Below are 22,622 nucleotides of genomic sequence, written 5' to 3'. Positions count from 1 at the left end.
TTTAAATGCTTCAGATGTAAAGTTATTCACTGTCAAAGTGACGTCAAAATGAATGGCAGTGAATGTGATGCTAATGTTGCGGGTGATGGGTTCGTAGCATTAAAATGGCGCCATAGGAGCTATGCTTAGAGAGGAGAGGCTTACCCCCTTGTTTTCACCCCTGAATAAAATGAGCTATGCAAGAGCTAACGCTCATGACTGTAGCCTTTACCTTGCTAATGAGTTGAGTTCTCCATAAACACCACCGGTCCGTGTTTGTTCTGATTCTCCCCCTCAAACTCAGTCTGTAATTTAGCCTAGCTATTAACATTGGTTTCGTTGATGGATGTAACTGCGCTTTTTGGTGTTGCACTAATTCCTCTTTATCTTACTGCCTATCTAATCACTTCGCCCAACTAGCACTGCTTCGCCTTTCTGAGAATATAGTTCCCAGTTAGTATGCGGTTAGAATATGGCTGTGTCTCATGTGACCTTATTATTTGTACACAATGTGACTATACAAATCATAACATGTAAATAGGAACATGTTGGCGCTATTTTGTCACTTATTGGGAGCAGTAGCTAGTTGGAACCAGTTACCTGCAGGATCTTTGTTGGGCTAAGCTAATGCTGGGGGCGTCAGACAGAGTTACAGCACGCACGGAGATGAGAAGGGTATGCATCGACTTGTCTTACTCTGGGGGATACGGTGAATAAGCTAAAGTCCCAATAAGTCGGCGTGTTCCACTCTAGTGGGCACTGACTGAGATACTGGATACTGGCTTTCTAATTAGGACAACCTTAAAATGATACAAAACACACCCAGGACTGGCTTGGTTACAGTATTAGTATCTGCCTTCCTCTCCAATATTCCTGAGATATTGAACTCTTTATTTCCAGGAAGATGGTGGAAGTTAGGACTCACGCTGTGTGCCTGCTTGGCTCGCTCGAGTGCCACCACTTTAATGTGACGCGCGCTTGCGACTAACGAAATGGGCAAAAGTCTGTTCTCAGATCTTCAGAGGCACTGGTAGATCAGAGGGCGGCTGTCACACCTCCAGGCATCCTTCAGCAACACGGTGGAGATCCTTCAGAGCTGCTGACCCCCCTGAGATCCACCGGGGCTGCCCAGGAAGCAGCACAAGTGTAGGAGATTTCAAAGAAAGGAGCAGCTGCTCAATTGATTTTGGTTTCAGTATCTCTAAACCATGTCAGAGAGGTGATGCTGTGAATTTCTAGAGGGCCTTTTATGTCTGCTAATCCAAGACGGGATAATTGATTTGGTTGATAAATGATTTTTTTTTTGTTGAAAAGTTGCTATGTAGGTCAGAGCTGAAGAAGCAATTAAAACTACTAAGTTCCCAGCATTTGTATAATTTAGAATTCTCTTTCCAGGAGGAGTACATTCAGTTTTAATTAAACCAAAAATAATAACCATGCAGCTAGTGTGTCAAGATGATAAAAACAAGGCTAAGCAGTATTTGGAAGATTTATAGCTAAACATTATTGACTTTAAAAAAAAAAAGTATTTCTAAATGAATTTTGCATATGTTAATCCCTTTGTAGGCATTTCCTGCTAAAGTAATAATTTGCATAATAATACTACATCCTGTAGAATCCAAACTAAATGGAAGTGTGTGTCAGTGTTTAGGAAGAGAGAGGATTTTGCTGTCTATTCACAGATCTGTCTCACATCTTTCATTTTTTCTGCTTTCTCTGGCAGTCCTTTCCGGCAACGGTGATGTGCTTAAAATGCTGAACGCACACTGTTTTCATGAAGACAATAGCTCTATGCTTTATTTCCTGGAATTATTCCTCCTGGCTGTGAAGCCTGGCTTGATGCTCTGCTGTATCCAATTAGCTTCACACAGACAGCAGAGGCAGTCCTCCACAGGCCAAACAAAAAGGAAAAAAAAAGTTGAATAGGTCATTTCACGGATGCGCACAGTGTACGGCTCATCCCCCCCAGAAACCCAAGGATATGTAAATCCCTATAGCTTGTAGGGATGACGTAATGCAAAACATAAAAATCTTCTAAATCATGACACATATCGGCTTCTGAGAAAAGCCTAGACTGTTGAAAGACTGAGCCACGTATTGTAAGGGAGGATTTACGGTCCCCTAAAATGCATCTTTAAATTAGGTGACTCATTGGAGGCCTCAGGCCATTTGGAAAGGCCCTCAAGGGTTGTTTGTCTTGAGGTCATCCTCTCTGACATTAATGAGGCCTTGGCAAAAAATGAAACTAAGATTTCTGACCTTTTACAAGGTAGATAAAGGTCTGTGCAGAAAATAAAAGAGTTTAGTGCTGACCCTGTAACAGCAAGGTTTGCAAAATTTCTTAAGGAGCTGAGTTTCACTTTGAAGATCAAACCTTCTGATGTCTGATTTGTTTTATGTTAAAGAGCTTGCTAGGGTTTCTTTTATCTCAACTGTACATGTAGACTGTGCTGAGTGCGTAGCTTCAGTATGTATAGGGTAGAAAATCACATCTAAGATTTCAGAAAAGTAAATTTCCCTATGAGAAATCCTACTGTGATGACAGCTAAATGCAGTGTAATCCTTATCTCGTGATTCCTCTGGCTACCAGGGACCCAGGGGACTATAGCAATTCATTTGGGGAACAAAGTCAGCTTCCATTATATACAACAAAGCATGCTGACTAGCTTAAATGCATATGCAAACCAGCACACACAAATGCAAAGAGGCAAGGCTAACAACAAAAAAGTCTCATCTGTGGACTATTGACAGCTGAAAGTCTTTACTCTACTTTTACTGTTTGTTCAATATGATGCATATGGTCAACAGCTTTTTTAGCATAGCTTAGTACTTTAGACTGGAATCCGGAAAAAACAGCTAGCCTTGCTCAGCCTAAAGGTAACAAAATTAACATACCTCCAAAGCGCACTAATTACCATGTCATATCTTGTTTTTTTAATTTGTACAAAAAAAAACAAAGTTCAAACATGATCAGGCGCTAAAACTATGAGGGTCAAAAATCAACGATGAACTTACCACCGACTGCACAGGAGTTTGTGCTCAGAATTTACTGCAACAAGCAACAGCACAAAACACAGACCCTCCGTCTTCTCTTTCTTTCTCGGTCCAGCTGCTGTGAAATGAAGCTGCCTTCAAGTTAGTGCTGGGCAGCTCACCGGTTTACACCAAAATTAATTACCCGCAAGATGTGAATTGAGAACGGGACCCCTGTTAACTGTGTATGCTTTACACTCATGAAAGTAACTTTATAACTTCATAACTCACAATTAATCAGGATAAAATACCATAACGCACAACAATTTGTGACATAAAGAATTTGTCATTATAGCTGCTAGCTAGCCAGGTAGCATAACTCGCTGCTGCACATTCAAGATCAGAGAGGAAAGATAGAGGATGAAGAAAGACCGGAGATACACCAGAACGTATGCTCAAGAGAGGAGCCGTGTGCTCTTCCAAAGATCTTTACTCTAGACTCTAAAGTCTGTCAATTTAGCCACTGTTGACCAGTGTCATTTTGGTGCCCTTACCAAAATTCCTTTATGATGCCCCCCCCCCCAAATTTGTTTTGGCTAGTTTAACTTTTTTATTACATAACAAACATATAACTCTATACCAATAACACAATAGCACCATCAAAATGTAACGCCTAACAAAAAGGAAAATCAACACACAGTACACAGAACAGTCAAAGCTTACATACACGCAACTATTGGGATGTGCAAAATCTTCGTAGAAATTAAATAATCATCCATCAATACAAACTTAAAAGCAGAAGTAGGCTACACAAGTAAGCAATGTTTCGAGGCTGAAAACACATTTAAAACTTGCCCTGTTTAATCCTGTTGGGTGCTAACTCTAGCAGGAGAATAACAGGGTGTAGGCAGCACCAATTGTTTTCATTTTTTTTGCAACTGACAGCACTCTAAATTTACAAAAGACAGAGCTATGTGTTGGAATCGACTGGAATTTTCCTTTAAGGCAGGATTTATTGCCTTTATTACTGTTGTGCTAGACTATAGTTTTAGCTACATGCACCAAATAAACTGTCAGATGAGTGCATTAGAGAGCAATACAGTGTTTTACATCACCTCTAACTGGAGAAACATTTTTGACAGCAATTTTGTTTGACTCGTGCATATCTTGTCCATCCCATGTAGTCAGTGATCCTTCAAGTCATAACATGAAAAACATCTGCTATAAAGTACAGAGTATTGTGCCATTGATAATGAGCTTAAAAACACTCCAAATCACAATTCAAAATGAAGCATTCAGTGCAGAATTAACAATGCAGTGAAGCATTTATTGTTAAAAGCAGAAATAAATTATGTAATATATAGATTCAGTTTATTTTCCAACCCAAGTAACTAATTTGTTAGCTATCAGCTATTTCTGTGTTGGATGGTAATGTTGTTTTTACAAATCGTAGTAGTATAATGTTCCTGCCTGAGTGAGGTTTTGCCTGCAGTTATGTTAAATTAGGCAGTAGGCTATGCATGGCATGCTCGATTCGCAGAATTCTGAGAGTCCTTTACTCCCTGAACTCATAAACTATTCAATGTGAACTCCTGATCCTGCAGGGTATTGACATTAATTCCCCACACTACTGGAGCAAGCAGTTTGGAATGATTAAAAAGACTGCACACTTTGCCCGGGCTGACTTCAAAACATACGTTTTTCAAAACAAACTAACCATTTTCTAATTTGTGTCTTGCAACCTGCCTGGAGAAAGCCTGTCTAATGCTGCACTATTAAATGAAAAGCTAATTACACCTTTCACTGGCCCGTGTCCATTAAAAGCAACTCAATAACAAGCTCATCATCAGCAGAAACAACAGCAAGAGCACTTGTGTTGTTTAACAAGTTGTTGATCACATGCTTTAATCCCGCGCAGACATGATGAGGTAGACTTGTTACTAGGATCTTGTTCTCCTCCTGCCTGTCTAAACCAATCCCATTTCAGCAGCGCAGACTTTGGCTTGACCTTGGCCAGTGGATTTCCTTGAGGGCAGGGTGGCCACTGTGGAAGTTGAACGAACTGGCTTAGGGTGTAGGAAACAGTGGAGCTAGTGCTGAGGCAGGCAGAGAAATGTATGAATGACTGCAAAGAGAAGAGCATGGAGCCAATCAGAACAAAGAGGAAACCTGTGAGCCAATCACACAAAGCTTTCCTTCTCTCTCACCAGAGTCTCCCTGACTTCTTCTCCTGGCTGTTACCAGGTCACAGCGCCTGCCCGCGCCTCTGAATAATCTGTTTCATTGGGTCAGTGTGCCTCTCACACTGCGCCTGACTGGCTGGTTGGGCATACGCGGTTGCTAGGGAGCTCAGCCAATCAGAGCAAAGCGGAAGTTTCCCCTCCGTTTCTAGGCAGGTTTCACGTGCTGTAGATGTTTTGGCGGGAGAGTGAGAGAGCAGGAGCGGGAGGGGCGGCTGCAGGGTGAAGTGGAGCATGTGATTGTATGTGCGTGTGTGAGAGCGAGCGGGGGTGTGTATGGGCATGTTGAGTGTGCATGTTTGCAAGTGCGTGTTCATATTGCCCTGCCTCTTGCTTTCTGATGCAACATCGAACTGTGTCTCCTGGGCTACTAGGGGACCTTGTTATGTTTTTTTTTTTCTTCCTGTCCTCGCAGGAAACGAGAACCAATTGCTTTGCTGTTGCCATCGGAGCGGGGAGGTTTGTTTTCCCTCCACTTTCATCCATGGTACCTCCCCGTCGACAGTTACCGTAGAAACAAGAGCAACTCCAACTCTATTTCCATCCATGTCTCCTTCCTTCAATGATTTATCGTTGCTTTCTTTTTTTAATCCACTGCACAGCGCCTACCTACCAACACTTTAGCAGCCAATGAAGTATTCAGAAAATTGTGTGACATCTCTGAAGAGGAACTGTATATAAGCAGAGATGAAGAAGTGCAGCAGCACATGCTGAGGTACATCTTGTACAGTGCTGTTTGAACTTTGAGCTCTGTGAGTGCTCAAGACATGTCAAGATTGCGAGGTAACAAGATTAACTGCCTGTGTTTCGCAGAATAGCTTGTTCTCCCCCACCCTAAAAACAAACTCTAACATATCTTTCACCAACATGTTATCTCCCCCACCCCCCTTTAACTCTCTGTTAACAGAGGGAGGCAGTTCATCACATCTGACATTGCTTTCCAAAATCCCATTATTGCCACTTGAGTGCACACTGAGTTACAATAATTAAAAAGGAGAGCAGTGAGTCCTCATCCTCCCTCAAAACACAACAAGGAATGGTCGAGCGACCGAAAAATGACATGCTCGCTTATATCTCAAAGTCCTAAACTCGAGTACTAATTTTGAGAGCTACTTCTTTTAATTAAAATAGATACAAAGTCAACCAGGATTTGGGTTTCTATATCTTATTGTAACAGTTACAAATCTGATTTATTACAATTTATGGACGTGTGATTGCATACGTCCCAACAACCTAAGACACAAGAAAGGAAGATTAAATTATAACCCAAACTGTAAACTTCCTTGTCCAATTATCACCAGCATAACATTACCAACAACTTTTCTGACTTTCGGTTTTACGTCCAAAGGTAGTTTGGTAAACTGACAAATCTGTTGGTTTACAACCTAATTGTCTGGTTGTTTGGGATTTTTTTTCCCTTCAGACAGTGGTGACACTGGTGGCTTAAGTGATATCATAAGATCATAAGGAAACTGTGGCCAAACTGGCTAATTCTATCGAAATAAGATCTTAGTTTTAATAAACAACAAGTTATCCTTTAAATTCCCATGGTTACATGCTTTTACATTTATTGCACTGGTACTCTTTGAACAGTTTTGGAGTCTGGTGGTTTTGTTCAAGAGAACTTTGTCCCTCACTAGTAATTTAAAAAGTTGTTCTGTTCTGGTTATCTTTTGAACTGCAAGACCAACCTAAAGGCTCATGTAGAGAAGTTTGGATGAGCAGAAATGATGAGTATTTCTGTGAAGAATCAGTCATCTAATTATAATTTCTAGGAGTAGTGAGTCAATCAGTTCTGACTGGCAAAGTGTTGCAGCCTGTTGGACAAGTGTTTAATTGTCTTGAATTCCAAATGAGTGTTCGCTTTGCCAGACCCTTCTCCAGACCGTGCTTGAGGAGGGTCAGGCTACGCCACATAGTATTCTGGGATGGGAGGAAAACGTGCTCTGGTTTAATGGTATTTCTTTAAACCAATCAATATCGTCATGGGCGGTGCTAAACTCCGCACAGAGCAGAATAGTTGTGCGAGAGAAAACTCAGATTGGACAGATAGTCTAACTACCTGTCTCAATTTACAATGCAGAGATCTGATTAGCAGTCAACAATAGTCCTCATAAACCCACCAAATTTTAAATTCCAACACAAAGAAACCGGAAGAAAACCGGAAGAAAACCGGAAAAACATGCTTCCGGTGAAATTTCCTGCAGCACCGGAGCATTCCGGTGCTACAATGGAACGCCAAGGATATACTGTAGACTCTATTTAAAGTAAGTAAAGGTATAGCCTAGCAACATCAATCTGTAACAATGTAACACCAATAATATATGGCTATATGCCAGTGTAAGGACACCTGCAAATTGGCTGTAGTGTTTTGGATGTTGCACAAGTGTCATCAGGCAGATAGTTTGTTTACCACCCGAGCTGCTGCTGCTCAGTAATCATTAAGCGTTCATTCACTTCAACTTGCCATCACAGCTGGAAAATAAAATTCAAAGACAATGACACACATTCATTTCCATACACCTCCAACACTTTGTCGAAAACATGCCCAGCATGACTTCTGTATTAGGTTACATTCACGCAATTTGGTAGGGAAGGGTTTCCCCCAGGTGGTTCTGGGCTTCAAATGTGTTACCTTTGGATGAACTCTAAGGGAGCCACGTTCATTGGCTGAGCCCCTGCTGTACCTGTGGTTGAAATCAAGAGGTGTTGACAGAATAACAGGAGGAGGGAGTGGAAGCGGACAGACGTTACCAATAACTTGTTAAAACTTGGCATCTCTGTCACATAATTTTACTATCAATTTATGTGAAAAACATCTTCCTAAAAACAGGGATTTAGGTAGATACTGAAAAGGCAAGGTGATCAAAACCATAAAATTGTGATGCGAAAGTGCATTGAGTACAAGCACAAACACTGATGGAGTTGTTTGGGTGCGGAACGAATTGAAGATTGAAGACAAAGCGTCTGGACGTCAGGCTCCATTACGGAAAAAGCCACAAAGCAAATTGTATCATTATGCAGTGCACTTTGAAATATGTCAACATCCAGAGCCTTATCACCTGTGCTGGCAGCACGTAGTCAGAAATAACTTACTGAGGATAATTTTTGACTGCCTCACTGGGGAAAATTGCTTGAATAAAAATGGGCCGGGACACATTGTCTGCCACTGCACCTGACACATTAGAGGTACTGGAAGTTTTAGTTTAGATGACAAGTTCTGAGTTCAACGCCAACACAAAGGCTGTTTTCCTTCTTCAAAGGGGTTGAAGCAGCGCACTTGAAAGTAAAAAGAATGCAAATGACTTAAAACAGTGGATGAGATTGCACAATGCATGACGTTTGTGTTTCTGTATCTCTTGCATTGACAGCGCATCGTGTTTTGTTCTTTGCCAAAACAGAGAGAAAAAAATCTGATTTGCAACACAAATTTGGTTAACAGCTCTGGGCATTAAGAGATAACAAGACTTCACCAAACCACAGTTTAACTGATGAAAAACTACTGTATACCCCAGAGTCCACTGGCAATGACAAAACTGACTGTGATTGAACCTTACTATTCTTGGAGCTATTGTTTGGAACATTAATTAGTAATTGATAATGGGAACTCTGGATAGGGGGGGGGGGGGGGGGGGGGGGGGGGGAGAGATAAAATGCTTATGGGCAATTAGATTTTTTTTCAAATGCAGCACACAGTCATTTGTGAAATGTTCCACCTTTGAATAGTAGCTGAAATGCCTGAATACCACATCAAATTGTTTCAAAATTGATGTCTTAAATGTTTTCATTTCAGTGTTGTTGTTTTTTTATTCAGCTTTTTATTATTTAAAAAATAAAGCTTCAATTATTAGATATTTATTTGCAATTATTCACATAGCATGGCGTGTCCTTTGAATCATACTAAACAGATAAGATAGTATAGTATTTGCTGGCAACATAAAACGGGGGTTTATCTAAATTACTTAGTACATATTTTCTTTTGACACCTCCATGACTCTTCATGTTGCAGCATTCCTATAAATGCAATGCTTGAATGATTAGCAAAAACAACTCAATTTTGGGTGGGGTCCCTCTCGCTGCAGAACTGAAGTTTGAGGGGGTTGGTGTGGATGGGGGTAGGTGTGGATGGGGGGTTGGGAGCCGTCAAGCGGCAGCTTAAACAAGACTGAGAAGGGGTTGTTTGCTGGTCTGCTAGTAAACATGCATGGGAATGTTGTCAAAAGTTGCGAAAATTACACTTCACACATTACCAGATGTACAATAAAGGAGTGGGACATGGGAAAACGTAACATCCTGCATGGGCTGACCAACGCGCCGTGCAAAGGCAACTGCTCTTTCATCCAGAAATTGTCTCCTGGGAAACATGTGACTCACGCGATAGATCAAATAGTCTCACTCTTCTTGCTTGGCTATTTTGCACTCAGTAACCCATTTTTGCAGGCTTGATTTCACTGTACTTTTTTTTCTTCCTCTTTTGCCATGGCATGCCCCCACCCTGCAATGAGGGTTACCAGCCATGGCTGCTGTTTATTCCTCTGTCACAGTGCATCCATCAGACAACATGTTCAACAATGGATGCCCTCAGGGGCTGAACTGAAAATGGCTCTGTGCTTATATCAATACCAGTGACTGATCAATACACTGTTGTCAAGCCGTTATCAAGCTAGGCTGCATTTAAGGACATTTGATGTGTTATGTTATGCTCAAGGGAAATGATGAGGGTTATTAGTAATACAGCATTTCCATTTTTAGTTGATCAAAGTGGAGATCATTTTAACTATAAATACTAACCTACATATGTGTTATAAGATGTTGGGTAATTACATTGTATTACATTTAACCACTGGTTATGCTATGTCTCTAGATGTATGCCTAATCTTTGCATTGATAGAAAAACATAGTATATTATACTTCATAATGGAACAGTGACATGCATGCGTGACAATGAAATTTGTGAATCTATTCGTTGCCTTGACAGTACACAACTCATCATCACACAGACACCAGTAATTGGGTGGGTACAATCGCTGTATCGCTGCAGCGGCTTCCAATCAGCTGAGCAGAGTGCTGAAGGCAGTCACATGTCTTATCTGGGTTTGTGTTTTTCCACCTCCACGTGTCAAGATTCACGGAGCAGAAAGGCGGGACCAAAACAAACACCTGATTGGTCCACTGCGTGTCACCAGCTTAAGTTAGCGAGAAGGACTGTTCTCTTAAAGGGCCAGGCACAATATTTGATCGCCTCTCAAAAACAATACAGGATGAGCTCAATGTTCTGTAGAGACAAATTAAAGTATGTATTAGCGTTTAATATTGGTTATTTCAAATGCTACAGTTATCCAGCACAAACGCCCACTCAAAAAATTATAGATCAATTAAGCAAAAGATGGCATCAACACATTTACAGTGTTGTGGTTGTAGTTCAGCAAATGTAGGCTACTACACAGATTTAAGATACTTGCTTTACTTGAGTATTTTCATTAGAAAAAACTTTATACATTTATTTGACAGTTATAGTTAGGCTACTACAAATTAAGATGTGTACAAAACATAAAATGAATTTACATGACACATTGTTATAAATTAAAATATCCAACAGTGTATAAAATACCTAAAATTAGCACCACCTTAACAGTAAAATGTTACTTAGTCTACACAATGTAAAAGACTCACGGGTTATTTTTCTACACTGAGTGCTGTTACTTTGCAGTATCACTGTTACTTTAGCAAACTGAACACTTCCTTTACCACTGACTATTTGCTAAAAAAATAAAATTGTTAAGTGATATAGATTTTTAAAGCAATAACTGCATTTCGTATGCTTTGGTTGTGCGGTATTAGCATAACACTGTATAGGAGCTGACTGTTCCTTTCACATGATTGAAAAGGGCCGTCCCCAGTCATCATGGGCGGGCCGCTTTTACACAGAAAAAAAACAACCCCGCTCAAGTCAGCAAACATGTATGAGTGGCTGTAATGCAAAGAGGGATACAAGTCGCATCAACACAGTCTGTATGTAACGGCGAGTTGTCAAGATACCACCAATCACAACGGAAAAAGCATTTGCTGGCGGTGAGTGTAACTGTAACTGTCGTTAATTCACATTTAAAGAGATAAGTCGCCATTTCACCGTCGCGTGCATCGTTGTTTGTGGGAGTTTATCAACAAACGTGCGGGCAGCTGGGGCATGCCCGGGCACAGACTTACCGGAGCGTTGGCATATGGCAAGCAGAGAACATTTATATATATGTGTCTCTGTCCTGTTCTTCACAACAGCGAGGCTTTCTTCTCTTGTTTCAACGAAGTGAATACATGACGAAGTGACTGGAACTATCCATCACCTTTCGCGCGTGGATTCTCAGCGTCCCGGCTGTTGCCCGGTCTTTGGGACACAGCCTTTGTCTGTTTTTTTTTTTTTTTAAACACTACACACAGTGAAATTAGCTACGTGTCCTGTTTTTATATCATGCATAATATCTGCGTTGAGTGAGTGAAGCTATGGGCTGAGCTCTGTTATCTCAGAGCTGTTTGTTTTGGAGAAGGGTTGTCAGGCGAAATGGAAGAGTGTGTCACGGAGAATAATGGGAGCCATGCGAGTAACACTGTTATAGCACGTTTTTAAATAGTTTGTTGTCGCTGTCAGTCCCGAGTAAATCACTTACCAACTCACAGACTAGCTAAACTTTTCACTGCTTTTTTTAAGCGAGACATTTTTTTTAATCCATATTTTCGCCTGTGGTTAGCACCATGTGTCAGCGTCCTGTTTCGAAAGGTTTCTTCTCTAAGTGTTGGGTATGTGGTTATTACGACTACGGTGAAGAGCGGTTGGACTCCGCGTGTTTTCGCGGTGATCTGCCCCGGGCATTGTGCTCCAAATGCGGATACAGTGTAGCACATTACCGGTTTTCCTCCGGAGCCTGTTTATTAACAACTTGAAACGCATTAAAAAAAATTGCAGTAAGTAACTGTTTCTAGCTTTGTGGATAATACTTTTGCATCACAGTTGTAACTTACATCTACAAAATATCATTAACCATTCAAATACAAAAGATTTAGCTTTCTGGATTAAATTTGATTATTTAACTTGCCTTTTTCCAGTGAGTAACGTTAGTGTCCATTACTTTATTGGCGCATGTCACTGACATAATGGATATGTATTCCTATTTACTAGAAGGCAGTGGTAGGATAAATAGCAGCAGAGCTCACCTTGAGTGCACCCCCACCCAGAGTGGTTCATGGAGGAGAGCCCAGTGCACAGATGGTGCAGCAGAGGGAGCCACTCTCTGCTGCAGCTTTGAGCCTCTGACCAGCACTGTTGTGGCTTCCATGCCTCCCTGCGTGTGTGTGTGTGTGTGTGTGTGTGTGTGCGTGTGTGTGTTGTGTAATGTCTTTCTATGTGTCTCCCTGTCTATGTTTTTTTTATGTGTCTGACACTATGGTACTCTTGCCAGTCCTCTGTTGACTGGCAGTGGAAACTGAAGACAGGGCTTGCATTGCCATTGACACACCAACAATGTGCACATTTAATTTCAGTAAAACTTGTGGTAAAGTTGCAGAGAAGCCCTTACTGCTTGCATAGCTATAAATAATGTACTTCTTAACTTACATGGAGGAGAAGTTAAGGCAGATTGAGACTGTTTTGAAAAATCTAAATGTGTGACAAAAATGATTTCACTATTAAATGCCCATGGAACATTGGAGGCCAGAGGATGTGTGAGTCAATGTAATATTTTTGTTTACACACAAACATGACAATAATAAGGCCTGGACTATTAGACAGTGCTTTTCTACAGTTATTCAAAATGTAGTTTCCTCCTTTGACACTATATGATATGACATCATGAAACAAACAGACACTTTCACAAAGAGATATGCAACTCAGTAAACACAGTTCAAGTATATCCAGTTTCAATTTCTGCATTTGCCAGCCAACCTAGCCCATTTGTCTCCACTCACACAACAAAAGGAAAAGACAGGCACCCTTGACAAAAAGATGAAACACTAGTTCAGATTGTGGCATGTGGCCAAGGAGGAAGAGAGTGTAAGTGTTTGCGTTCAGCAGGCACAGTTGTGGATGGAGTGAAACTTGTTATCTCACTCATGAAACGGCTGCTGCACGCAAAGCATGCCCGTCTAGTCATGTCTCTGGTTTCACTGAGGTTTACTCGCACACCATCCGCTCCTGTGTGTATGCGTGTGCGCTCATTTGCAGTGTAGACAGGTAGCTTTCCAGCGATTGGTAGGTAATAGGTAATAATGTTGAGCTGTATAAGTGTGGAGGAGGAAGCTAATCTCCTGACTGTGACTGCTCTGTGGCACACACATCCAGATTAAGGTAGCTTTGAGGTGAAAAAAGATTCTCTGGAAGATCTTTTGGCACTTAATTACAATTTGGCAGGAACAGCTTGCCAAAATCTGCTGCGTAAGGTATCCAGATTTGGCGTTGCATTTTTAGCTGCCCACTGGTTTCCCCTACACAGGGTGTTTCCATACATTTGGCTCCTGTTACTACTTCACTATATTATAAGAGATGGTCCCTTCAGCTACATGTCGTGTGTTGACATTGGCAGATCCATCTATGCCTCTGAGACTATCCATCCCTGCTTGTTTGTTTTCAGTATTACCTCACACAACATGAACCTCTTCCTGGGTATTATGACTAATTATTTATTTTCATTTTATGTACACCTGGTGAGATCATTTTCTATCTGCCAGAGGGCAAAGTTTCCACTCATAACAGAATGATATTTGGCACTTTTTGTTTAGTCTTGAAACAAATCTTGGTGATGACCTGCGAGCTAAAGGCATTGTTATTGGCATTTACACTACCAAAACACGTTTAAACACACATACTTGTCATGTCATTCTAAAGTTTCCGTCTCGTATCCCCAAATTCGCTCCAGGGAGTTTACCGCTGAGGCGTCGGATGGACGATGAGGAGGAGGACATGTCACGGCCCATCTCGCAGCTCTGGGGAACGCCCTTTAGGAACATCAAATACGAAGACCGCACCACACATATTGCGGCTGGACAGGCCCTCGCTGCCGTGCCCACGTTGCAGAGCCACAACAACAACAGCATCGGTATTAACACGCTGCCCTGCAGCTTGCACTGGCAGCCTCGCATACCCTTTCACGGTAAGGATGGGCGAGATCATGTGAGCCTGCTGAAATTGATGTGGGCTTATGGTTTTAGAAACTACATTGAGGGCAAAATTACACTATTATGAAACTCCTTTCATCTGGCAGGTTACTCAATGGAAACTGTCCTCAAAGACCCAAGTGATTAAAACTGTCAATTAGATTTGAGAATTATTAGATAGGATTAGAGCGTGGGGCTGGTACTTTCTTTGTTTTGGAGCTATTAGACGTGCTAGATTCCAGTTTGATCTAATACAGCAAAACAAACAAGCTTAGTAATTAATTTCTCTTGTAGCTGGGAGATCCCCATGTCCTATTATACACATGCTGAGAACATGAGAAACATGTCATTCTAAGAAATGGTTTGTTTACTGTGTAACTTTATATTCATCTTTACTAATACTCTATACATATACTATGAACCTAAATCTGATAAATGATGGTCACATTCCAACCAGTTTCTTATTTTGGGGAAAAAAAATTTTAATTAACATTTATTGAAAAAAAATATAAACAGACAAAACTAATTTCACACATAAATAAAGGCACATACCCACACTAATATGTCCATCGCTTTTAATCCAATATTGTATTCCCATCTCTAATCAAATCAGTGTGACGTGATCCTTATTGAATTGAAAAATGTTGAAGTAGAATGTTGTTTGTTTGTTGACTCAATGTCAGTGTGAGAAGTATATATTGTTCTGAGTTTAAAGTAATCAATACATAAACACCACTCACTGTTATTGCCTTGTCGTTCATTGTAATCTACCCAGTAATGGATGTCATGCACTTGGCCTGGTGCCACGTCTTCTCCCAAACAAAGTCCAGGGTGCCCGGTTTCTTAGAGGTATTATGGTCCTCTGTGAGGCAGGATAGCAGAACATTCTGCACACATGATGACATAAAAAAGTGGCATGACTGCAGAAGCTCATATCTGAGACAATGAGTAAACTCAGTGACACAACTGAAAAGTAGCAGTTCACTGAGGCTGTTATTGATTTAATAAGGTGTTTGAGTTTCCCACCTACCAACACTCTCCCTCTTTCTTGTTTGGGTACTCTTCAGTTGTACAGTGCATACCTTGTAATTTGTCCATCTGAGAATATCTAATAAAACCTGTTTGTGTTTCAGAAAGCAATGTAGCAGCAGTGTAAACTAGACATGGTTTAACACAGCTGTGTTTGATGGCTTTAATAGTAACCACGATACGTGGGTTTATCTTAAGATGGTCTGCAGAGTGTTTTGTAATGTTTTTCCCTGTCTAGTTTAAAATTAAAAAGGAAAACATAAGAGGTTTTACTAAACTGAAATCGGTTATATCTTTTAGCCTTATAATCATCTTGGCACCAGTGACACTGAAAACAGCCTCTTGGTATTTAAGAGATCCAACAACATCAAATTTTAAGAAGCTTGATGTTTTCCTTTTAGGCAACGCTGGATTACGCTCACATTTCCCCGCTCAGTTTGAGCCCATGGAGGACCGGGGAGAGAGACAGATTGAAGAGGAGGAGGAAGAGGGCAGAGTGGAGGAAGATGACAGGATGGCAGAGAGGCCAGAGGAGCAGGCAGGGGTGAGCGTCGAGGCGCAAATTGGTCGTAAACTTCGAGAGATTGGAGACAAGTTCCAACGGGATCACGTTGAACTGGTAAGCCTCACTCCCAAGCAGTGAAGTGGATCATTAAATGCCCTCCCACTTAAAACAACCAGCTGCAGAGCCTGTATGCCTTTTTAAACACAAAGTGTCAAAGTGTAAACAATATGAACACAGGTGGACTAACATTGCCTCAAAGAAGAAATGGACATTATATAACTAACTGCTCTATTTGCTCGTTGAACAGCTGCCTGTGCATATCAATGAGACAGTTCAGCAGCATTTGACAGTGGGTGTTAAGGGCCGCTAGGATTTAAACTATATCTTGTTGACTTGAGACACAAAGTTTGCCTGTAACGTGCAAACTATTTATGCGCGTCAGCTTTTACTTGATTAGAGACACAAGTCAAGGCTACCTTGTGCCAATTTGTGGCTCACTCTTGGTAAGAAAAGGGCAGAACATTTTGCTAGCTGGATTGGCCACAACCCACACTGGATAAAAATAGCCCGAGCAGTGATTCACCACTTTCTTGGTCACACTAAGGGAACACTAAATCACTAATAATGCACAATTTAGTAACTTCAGATTGGATTTTAAACCTACAAAACGGATATGTATTCAGTCAGTGTCACTGGCTACTAGGACTATATTGTGACATGAGACATGTCATACAAATTCTTTCTCCCTCTCTTCTCAGTTTGGCCCCTTGGTCTTGTCACTTATACCATGTCATTACAGTCAATAGAAATATTAGGGGTATGTTCCCTTGTCTCTCAAAAGACAAAAAAAAAGGTGAAATCCATTCCCCCCATCTGTTTGAATGCTCCAGATGTTTTCTTAAAAAGAGCAGATTAAATTTACATTTACATTAAATGACACCCTCCCACTTCTGACCAGAGTCCTTTATCCCTTTGTCTCTGCTCTGTAATTTAAAAGATACTTGTGTTCTTTCCCAGAAAGTGGGCTTCTTTATACTGAACATATCACATATCAAATTCGAAACAATTTGGGACTAAAGATAAGGAAGGTAAGCGTAGAGACTCCCTGTTTGCAAAACTACTAAGGAAATAGTTCTACACACATACCTTGACATGTAGTTAATTGTGCATGTCAATAAATGAAATCCACATGGAAACATGGCAGGAATTGTGTAAAAGTGTTGTGAAAAGTGTCACAATCTTGTCACAATATCAAAATGGTCCACCTCTAATCTGCACTCACCCTTTTCTGTTCTACTTGGGTAACGTTTGGTATCACTGTGTTTGATAACAGGTCCAGGGGGGTTACTTATGTTAGCAGTTACTGCTCTGACTAAGAGTCCACATAAGTCAAATGACTTTAAACTTAGTTAATAAGTACAAATAAAAAGGGAGTGGTATTGTGTTACTCGCAGAGCAGGTGAGACCTATGTGACTGTCACGAACAGGGGTAAGCAGCATGTCTGTGTCTGGGTAGACTTGGGCGACTGTTTGTATGGCGTCTAAAAATAGAACCTGACTCACGGCTACCCACAATACCTCAGTTGTCCCACTGACTGCCTCAGTGTGTTTTGGTTTGCGTGTGAAACTCTGACAGAGAGATAAGATAGAAAACTGTCTTTTTTTTGTCTGCTGCCTGCTCTCAAGTTGGTTTTTATCCCGCCGGATCTTATTCTGCTGTTGTAGGAATATTCCAAAGGGAGAATAATCACAAACGATTCTTTATGATATACAATCACTTCTTCTCTAATGTGTCTGGCTGCTGCTGTTTTTTTTTCTTCTCACCTATCCAAGCAGAAGTTACTGGTGTGGGCTAATGTGTTTTTGTGAAGTAAACCGCATTTGTGGTTTAAATCTTGAAGGCTAGTTTTGACCACTTCTGTGGCCAAAAAAATGTAATACTGTCAGGGAAAAGGTAAATCCATTCTCTTCTCTATTAAGTGAAGGAGGACGTCTTTTTTAATAATTTAAAATCCATTACCCACACAAATGACAGCAGAAAGAGGAGCCTCACATGGAACCAACCAGGGTACTGTTTAAATAAGCTCAGCAGTGTAGAATTAAGGCAATTAAGGACAATTAGGGTTACATTTAGCGGTGCTGGTTCAATTCAGTTCAGTCTGCTAGTTTTGCATTAAATAGCCTGTGGCAGACTCTGATTGCTAGGCTGGTAGAGACCTTGATAGAGAGAGCAGAGAGAGACAGAGATCGTAACAAGAATGCTTATGCAACAGGCTGCAATATCCGAGCGCGGCTGTTCAGAAAGCCATTGGAAGCTGTGCAGGATCAGAGATGAGAAGGGGGAGAGAGGAGATTGCGGGCTGCAGCAGGAACCCCTTCATCTGTCTGCAGTCCATGCGGGCTGCACACAGCCACAATAGGAAATGACAGAGCCGGGAGAAAGCAGCTCCATAGCAGGGGGCAGTTTCATTTTCCTATGGCTTTGTTTTGATAATTATTCAGCTGACTTCGCTATTACAAGAGAGCTGTGATGAAATAGGCAGCGCATTCTCTGAAAGCATTTCACTTTGAGGTCCTCATTTCGAAATTTACAGCGCAACATTTTATAAAAGGCACTGTCTCAAACCTGAGGGAGAAGGATCGTGTGATATCATGATGATGAATGGCAGCTCCTCAGGGTTGTTTTACAGTTGTTAGCCTGGTCATTTTAATCTTTTCCTTTCATCAAACAACTAAATTAAGTATTATGACTAACTTCTGTCTGGGAATGAGGGTCTCTTGAAATCAGAAGGCCACTGCACCTGAAACTGTATATTCCACAGGATGTGCGTGTGACAGACATGTTTGCTAGACACAAGCTAATGTTGTGGAAACATCCAGTCTACTCATCATATGGTTTGAGCTCACATGGTTTGTCACAGTTCTAAAGTCTGTTATGAGGAAATCTGAGGTGTACATTTTTGTTAGAACAAAAGTCTGATGAGCATTTATGATTTAACCTGTCCTCCCTGATGCTAATAAACTAATATGTATTTTTTTTCTGTCTACTTTCAGTTTGTAAGACATCAGAGACAAAACCTGCCTGCCTGGATGCGCCTTACGATGGCCCTGTTTGGCTTTCTGTTTCCAAGAGAGGCTCTCTTCCCCCGCCCGAGAGGAGGTCAGAATTGAAGGGGCTTCCTGTTGGCCCTCGCCTCAGCCCTTGTTTCCCCCAACAGGGACAAGACTTTTAAGAAATGGCACTGTAAGATGGAACACGGGTTTGGATTTTGTTTTCTAATTGAATATGAAGATGAGATGAGGAAAACACTGGTCACCGCTGGACGGAGGCCCATTACAATTTTTCTTAATTTTTTTTATTTTTTGTTTTTTTGCCTCTCCAAGAAGAAGCCATTGCGTTTGAAGAGATATTTTCGAAATATTTGTAAGATTACCTATTTTGTACAGTAAACTACTCTTTTTATTTGGTATAAGTCTTGAAGGACCTCCATCAGTCCAGGGAATGCCTTATTCTCTCCTGCCACAGTGCACCTCTTTTGCATCAAGGAAATCATTAAAAAAAAGAATAATTTTAAGATTAGGCCACTTGTTTGGGCGACAAACTGTGGACGTGGACATTTTGTGCTGAAGTTACTAAACCTTGAGGACTCTGGGCACATTTCTAATTTATTATGAGTTAAACAATAAGCCCTGTACTTATCCTTTACTGTTCCACACTGGCTAATTTGAAAATGGTTGTGATGACGTTATGGTGGTGCTACACACTGGTGTTGCACTGTCGGTCAGTTTAGATGTTTAACCAGCTTCCACTGTAGATGCAGGGACATTATATCAACCTGTGTCACCCATCAGCCTCTCCATTTCCAGTATCACTCATGCCGTTATAAGACCCACTGTGTAGAGTTCGATCCTGTAGATTTAAAGGATAAACACATGTATACTTGAATGTAGGTGTACCGAAGATATTTTAGCCGAGTAACTTCAAAACCTGACACAATCGTGATTACTCTTTGAATTTGTGATCATGTGTATGTAGGAGTGCGTGCTTACTGTTTCCAAAATCTGCAGCCATTTTGAAACCAAATAAGCACAAGCCAATCTCCTGTGTGGGATAACAATCAGGGAACTGGAGAACAATCACACAGCTGAAAATGTTTTGGAAAAATGTCATAATTTTCTAAAGCTTTTTAGTATTTCTTTCTCCGGCTGGAATGACAATCGCAATTTTGCCCATTGCTGCAACGTGCGGGTTGTCTGTTGGAGAGATGACATTTATCGGCATTTTTAAGGGCAAGCAATATTCAAGCCAGTGGAATGAAGTAAAATCTTAGGGATCTGTTGCATTTGCAATCAAACTGATGGTCCCCGAAATATGGCCGTGTTCTCAATTGAAACTCTACAAATATCTTTGTTAGAGGAACATTTTGGTTTAATGCTACAGAGATGCATTTTTATTTTGTTTCACTCCAGGTGTAAATGTCTTGAGCACTGATCCAATCTCAATGTGCTGATACACATATGTATCAACCTTTCATTCAAGTGCTTTCTTTCACCAAACTGCCAGTGGTATATTCAGCTTCACTGAGAAGTTAGTAAGAACAGCTTCTGTACATTTAAAGAAAACATTTCTTCTAACACACAGACACATTTGGGTATAGGAGGTTTATACACCCTTTCGTGACAACTGCTATGTTAGCATTTTGCGACGACACAGCCACTGTTTCTCAATGTAAGGTTTATCAAAGATAAGTCTTTAAGGACTTTTAAGAAGATGTTAAAAATTCCTCATTTGATGTATTATTTCAGTCTGTTGTAGATTCATTATATGAACTTTTGAAGACACTGATGGTTTTTCCCTCCGTTTTGTTTTATTCAGGGAGTAGTTAAGAACCATGTTAATTACATGATGCTTCTTATGAGTTGAGGACTCCATGCAGCGTAGACGACACTGCACACAAGCAAGGAAATGTCTTTAGACTTTTTACGTTTTCCAAAGCACATTCACTCAACGTCAACATGGGAGTTTGTTACATATTTTGTTACAGTTTTTTTATTCTGTAACAACATGAGTAGCTGAACCAAAAGTAAGTTTCCTGCAAACATTGAACGCTGAGCCAATTCAGATTCAATTCAGTTGTGACACACTCTCTGGTCCTCAGTCCGAAGCTTCACCCTCTGTCATCAGCTGTCACGTTTAGCTACTCCCTGTCCTTATCGAGATCAACTTTCAGTTTGTTTGGTTTCTTTTCGATAATTTATACTTATTTATTTTGTGTATATTTGCTCAGTGCTACTGTACAGATGCTATCTCAGTGTGTACAGTCCTTTTCTTCTCATTGTTGGTGCGCATTCAGTTGTGCGTTTGATGCCTGTGTGTGGGGAGGTTGGACTAAAGCCATGTGCCTCGTGCGTTCTCACACAAATGTTGTGAGTCCTCACAAATCACGTGAACAACAGACAATCAAATGTACAAAATGTGCCTTGTGAGTAACAGACCTGCCACATCATCATCAACACTTGGCATAATTACCCAAAGTCACTGGTCACAGTTCTTGTTTCACTTGGGCTCTGTGAGAACAACATGCTCTGATACAATAGAGTTGGCACAAAGAGTATGGCATGTTCTTGTGCCTTGATACAAAAGAAAAAGTCAGTTTCACGAGGCACAGGCTCAACCTTTGACATCTCTCAGCACGAACGGCGAGTTTTACGGCGCAAAAAACCTATCAGAAACGACTGTTTGCAATCAATGTGCACTGTAAAAAAAAAACAAGACTATTTTTTACCTGTATACTGTATTTTGCGCCTTTCTCTCTTTCTACTCCTGTGCTGAACTTCCCCTCTAGAAACTCTTTAAGATCTGTAATATGCTGGATTGGCCTAGTTAGCCTGGGGTTTTGTGCTTTATTATCTACAATCTAGTAGGGCTGTGGGTTTACATTTGAAGGAGGAATGAGCCACCATGGTGCCCAGTATTATTTGTACATGAGATGGGTTGAACAGCCACTCAGTCGGTGTGGCGTTGATCTGAGCCTTTTGTTACCAACCACTGTTGCAACCCAGCCTCAAGTGAAACATTTGTTATTTGTTCAACCTTCAGTGTCTTTAATATCAAATTCCTTCGATCAGTTTTTTGAATATCCAAGAAAGAGTGCATCTTTACTGTCAAGTGCTGTGATTTGGTGTTTTTTTACATTTGACATGAATTTGACACAGCTATTGTTGCTATCTTTATAATACCATTTAGCAAAAAATGTCCACATCTTTTTGTAAGAAGACAAAGAAAGAACTACAACAACACAACTTTTTTGCTTTTCTATGATTGCTTTTTTTTTCAACGTGGCATTTTTAACTTTTGATATTGCAAAGTCTGCTGTGTCACTCTCAGTTCAAGGGCTTTTTTCCCGATATATGTAAATGGAGTAAAAATGCATGTCCAACATTCCTGGAAAAATCTGTATCTTAAGGGTTTGAATGTAATTTAATGGAGTGAAAACCATGATGTCTCTTTTAATACATGAACTGAACAGTGGAACTTATTTCAGACTCCGGTGCTGTGTGCGCGGGGAGTTTGTATTGTCTTCACATTTCTTTCTTTACGTTCAGAGTGGTCTCAAGGATTTCACATTCATGTGTCCTAATGAAGTGAGACCCAGTCCAGATGTAGCAGTTTTTGTTAAAGCATTGACTGTGTTATCTTTGGGACTGCTCTGTGTCTACTGCACTGTTTGAACAAACAGCGGCATGAGGCGATG

General features: G+C 40.8%; 1 protein-coding gene and 1 long non-coding RNA gene across 2 annotated transcripts in view; both read left to right on the top strand.

Annotated features, from left to right (window-relative positions):
- The window catches only part of LOC116706359 (uncharacterized), an 11,070-nt gene extending 5,491 nt beyond the window's left edge, over positions 1-5,579 (top strand). Inside the window, exon 3 of the long non-coding RNA XR_004336212.1 lies at positions 5,567-5,579. This is a non-coding gene — a long non-coding RNA (uncharacterized LOC116706359). The remainder of the gene's footprint in view (positions 1-5,566) is intronic.
- Positions 5,580-11,086: 5,507 nt separating this feature from the next.
- bmf2 (BCL2 modifying factor 2) lies at positions 11,087-20,601 on the top strand. Its single transcript, XM_032543138.1, has 4 exons — positions 11,087-11,264; positions 14,096-14,329; positions 15,764-15,981; positions 18,922-20,601. The coding sequence occupies exons 2-4, from the start codon at positions 14,119-14,121 to the stop codon at positions 19,036-19,038; spliced, it is 546 nt and encodes a 181-aa protein (XP_032399029.1). The 5' UTR covers positions 11,087-11,264; positions 14,096-14,118; the 3' UTR covers positions 19,039-20,601.
- Positions 20,602-22,622: the final 2,021 nt, after the last annotated feature.

The sequence above is a fragment of the Etheostoma spectabile genome, chromosome 18, assembly GCF_008692095.1.
Source record: "Etheostoma spectabile isolate EspeVRDwgs_2016 chromosome 18, UIUC_Espe_1.0, whole genome shotgun sequence".
Lineage (NCBI taxonomy): Eukaryota > Metazoa > Chordata > Actinopteri > Perciformes > Percidae > Etheostoma > Etheostoma spectabile.
The sequence above is the reverse complement of the archived record's forward strand: the minus strand, read 5'-3'. Positions and strand labels throughout refer to the sequence as shown.